At 38.8% G+C, this 4,155-nt stretch overlaps 1 protein-coding gene across 1 annotated transcript; it reads left to right on the top strand.

Moving 5' to 3' along the window:
- Positions 1-477: 477 nt before the first annotated feature.
- LOC124080496 (palmitoyl-protein thioesterase 1-like) lies at positions 478-2,644 on the top strand. Its single transcript, XM_046426417.2, is given in 2 exon segments — positions 478-1,101; positions 1,103-2,644. Coding segments are annotated over 2 exon segments (801 nt in total). The 5' UTR covers positions 478-576; the 3' UTR covers positions 1,379-2,644.
- The last annotated feature ends 1,511 nt before the right edge of the window (positions 2,645-4,155 follow it).

Genomic DNA, 4,155 nt, shown 5'->3' with positions numbered 1-4,155 from the left:
CAATGCAATCCCAATCAAAATCCCAATGACATTCATCATAGATATAGAAAAAGCAATCATGAAATTAATCTGGAAAAATAAGAGACCCAGCCAAAAGCAAACCTTAGCAAGAAGAGTGAAGCTGGTGGCATTACTATTCCAGACCTTAAACTACACTACAAAGCAATTGTAACAAAAACAGCATGGTATTGTCACCAAAATAGACCTATAGACCAATGGCACAGAATAGAGAACACAGAAGGTTTTTTTTGTTGTTGTTTTATTGATACTTTCTTTCTTGTGGTTTGGTGTTTTTTTTGTTGTTGTTGTTGTTGTGGTTGTTTTGAGTTATTTCTATTTTTATGTTTGTTTTCTACCAAATATTTTTGCTTTGTGGTTATCATGAAGTTTCCACAGAATATCTGTGTTACTCAGCTTTCTGTAACTGTAACAAACACCTGAGATAATCAATTTATAAAGAGAAAAGGTTCTTTCTTGTGGCTTCTGGCTGTCGCCCTGCTGCCCTGGTCCTGCGCTGCCCGGGCACTGGGGCATCTCGAGCCGCCGCTGCCGCTGCCGCTGGTGATCTGGCACGGGATGGGAGACAGCTGTTGTAATCCCTTAAGCATGGGTGCTATTAAAAAAATGGTTGAGAAGAAAATACCTGGAATTTACGTCTTGTCTTTAGAGATTGGAAAGACCATGATAGAGGATGTGGAGAACAGCTTCTTCTTGAATGTCAATTCCCAAGTAACAACAGTATGCCAGATTCTTGCTGAAGATCCTAAATTGCAGCAAGGTTACAATGCTATGGGATTCTCCCAGGGAGGCCAATTTCTGAGGGCAGTGGCTCAGAGATGCCCATCACCTCCCATGATCAATCTCATCTCAGTTGGGGGACAACATCAAGGTGTTTTTGGACTCCCTCGATGCCCAGGAGAGAGCTCTCACATCTGTGACTTTATCAGAAAAACACTGAATGCTGGGGCTTACTCCAAAGCTGTTCAAGAACGCCTGGTACAAGCAGAATATTGGCATGATCCTATAAAGGAGGATGTATACCGCAACCACAGCATCTTCTTGGCAGATATAAATCAGGAGCGGAGTGTCAATGAGTCCTACAAAAAAAAACCTCATGGCCCTGAAGACATTTGTGATGGTGAAATTCCTCAATGATTCCATTGTGGACCCTGTAGACTCTGAGTGGTTTGGATTTTATAGAAGTGGCCAAGCCAAGGAAACTATTCCCTTACAAGAGACAACTCTGTACATACAGGACCGCCTGGGGCTAAAGGAAATGGACAAAGCTGGACAGCTGGTGTTTCTGGCTACAGAAGGGGACCATCTTCAACTGTCTCAAGAATGGTTTTATGCCCACATCATACCCTTCCTTAAATGAAGCCCCTGCAGTTCACAACACAGCTCAGGGAGTCCCTAGCTCTCCCAAACTACATGGAACAGTTCTTCATGCCCAACCCTGAGCTCAGATCCAGCTTGCAACTAATCCTTCTCTCTAACATGCCCTACTTGGAATGATCTAAGATCAGAATCTTATCATTTGCTGCCTCCTATCACCATATGGTGTTGAATTCAAGTTTAATCAGCTAATAACTATGGAGATTGTTTTACAACCTTATGATGTGGTCAAGCTCAGTCTTAGGGAGTCTGCTGCAGATCGATGCCAAAATTGTGCCGGACACAGGTGACTGAACAAACTAAAGCAGTAGAGATTCTGAAGGCAACTCTAGCCACATTCAAGCAAGTAGAAGGCTGTTACCCAGGCCTGAGGTGCTCATATAAATACTTTGTGTTGCTGGTGAAGATTTAACTAGTGCTTGGGAAAATATTGCTTGATAAGGCTGCTTTCCTCTTTTGAATATGTTGCCTTCTGTGGTATTTAGCAATTACTAGACAGGTTCCACTGGCCTTCCATCTTGCCTCTATAAAACCACTGTCTGGTAAGGTAATAATGAATTAATTGTTTTGTCATTAAAAAGAGGGAAATAGCACCCAATTGGGTTGCTTAAAAGAGAAAATGTATACCTTGCATAACTTAAAAGACAGTGGCAGGGTAGGGTATGACCATGAAGAAAACAGGATTGGAAATAAAAACAAGGCAGCTGGTTCTTTCCATTCCATCTTTCTTAAGTGGCGTGGATGTAACTGCTCTATTACTGGCTTTAGCAGAGCATGGGAGGAACAATGTAGAGAGATCAGGTTTTCTAACTTCCACCCCACAAGTCATATTTACCAGCGTATCCCAAACTGAGATGTTCTTTGAGAGAAGGACAAAACTTGAAGAATACTGTATGTTCCTTCTCTGAGATGAACCCACATCAGACTAAGGACTGAGAATTCCTAATGAATAGTAAAGGAAAATAACCATTAATCTACCATTTTCTACCTTATTTGAGCATGGAAGTCTTAGCCCCCACTCTATGAAGACCTATCAACACTTTCTGGACAACTTCTGTAGAATGCCAAGCTGCAGAAATGATTAAGATGTTTTCATGAAAGAACCTTGTTTGTGCTGCAGTTTACCTTTTATGAGTTTTCTTTTTCCTCTCTCAAGCCTTATTCTTCAACTGAAAGATAAGGATTAAGGACAAGAAGTGGGATGTGAAAATTTTATGAGGTTGTCTAAAATAAAGAGTAATTTCTTAAAAAAAAAGAGAAAAGGTTCATTTTGGCCCACAGTTTTAGAAGTTCCAAATCATGATTTGTTGACCTCATTGCTTTGAACCTGTATCAAGGCAGCAGGAATGTGTGACAGAGCAAACCATTTACCTCCTGGCCAGCAAGCAAAAAAATAAGTGAGGAGGTAAACAGTGTTCTGCATCCTTTTATGGGCACACTCCCAGAATATCATAAAGACCTTCACTCGACCTCAAGGGTTTCAGCATCTCCAAATAGCACCACCATGAGGAGCCAGTCTTTGACACATGGGATTTTGGAGGACTTTGAAGATCCAAACTATAACAACATCATACATTAGAATAGCCTAATAACTTGAGCTAATAACTTAACTTTGCATGTAATAACTCTATACTTGTACTCTGTCTCCATGCCAATTTATGGTTTTGTGTCAAAATTTATACATATATATAATTTTGTAAAGTATATCTCTTGGCAATTTATTTAACTATAGTTGTTATTAATAGTTATGTCTTTTAACCTCACAGTAGGAAAAAATTGCTTACATATCATCATTACAGTCCTAGAATATTCTGAATATGACTCTGTATTACTTATACCATTGAGTTTTGTGCTTTATGTTTTCCCTTTTTAATTAGCACTTCCTATAAGGCAGGTCTAGTGATGATGAACTCTTTAGCTTTTGTTTGTCAGGGAAGGTTTTTATTCTCCCTCATTTCTGAAGGCTTAATAAAGTTCTGTTAATTTTTTTTGTTTTGTTTTGTTTTCCTCTTCAACCCTTTGAATATAACATCCTACTCTCTCCTGGTCTGTAGGCTTTCTGCTGGGAAATCCACAGATGGTAATATGGACACTCCTTTGTTATGATGTGTTTCTTATCTCTTGCTACTCTCGGATTTTATCTTTGTCTTTGATTCTTGATAGTTTGATTATTATTATATGTCTTGGTGAACTCGACTTTGGGTTGAATTTAATTGGGGAACTCTGGTCTTACTATTCCTGGATACTGGCACATATTGCCAAATTAGGGGAGTTTCCAGCATCATTTCTTTAGATACACTTTCTAGTCCCTTTACTCTTTTCTCTGCTTCTATAATTCCTATTATGCAAAAGTTTGGACTCTCGATGTCCATAATTCTCATGGCCTTTCTTTGTTCTTTTTCTGTCTCCTGAGAATTTCAAATGTTCTGCCTTTGAGTTCACTGATATTTTTCTGCTGCTTGATTGAGTGTGCTATTGAGTTCTTCTTTTAAATTTTTAAGTTCAGTTCAGTCACTATATTCTTCATCTCTAGGATTTCTATTTGCTTTTTAAAAATTTTCTCTATTTCTTTGTCAAACTTCTTGCTTCTTCCTGTGTTGTTTTCCAAATTTCATTTAATTTTCTATCCCCATGTGTCCTTGTACTTTACTGAACTACTTTAAGAGGATTATTCTGAATACTTTCCCAGTCTTTTCATAGATTTCCTTTACTTTAGGGCTCATGGCTGGAGCTTTATTTCTTTTGGAAAGTGTCAGGATT

Source organism: Marmota monax, unplaced genomic scaffold (assembly GCF_021218885.2).
Source record: "Marmota monax isolate L192 unplaced genomic scaffold, Marmota_monax_Labrador192_F-V1.1 WCK01_AAM20220418_F8-fsc00174, whole genome shotgun sequence".
Lineage (NCBI taxonomy): Eukaryota > Metazoa > Chordata > Mammalia > Rodentia > Sciuridae > Marmota > Marmota monax.
The sequence above is the reverse complement of the archived record's forward strand: the minus strand, read 5'-3'. Positions and strand labels throughout refer to the sequence as shown.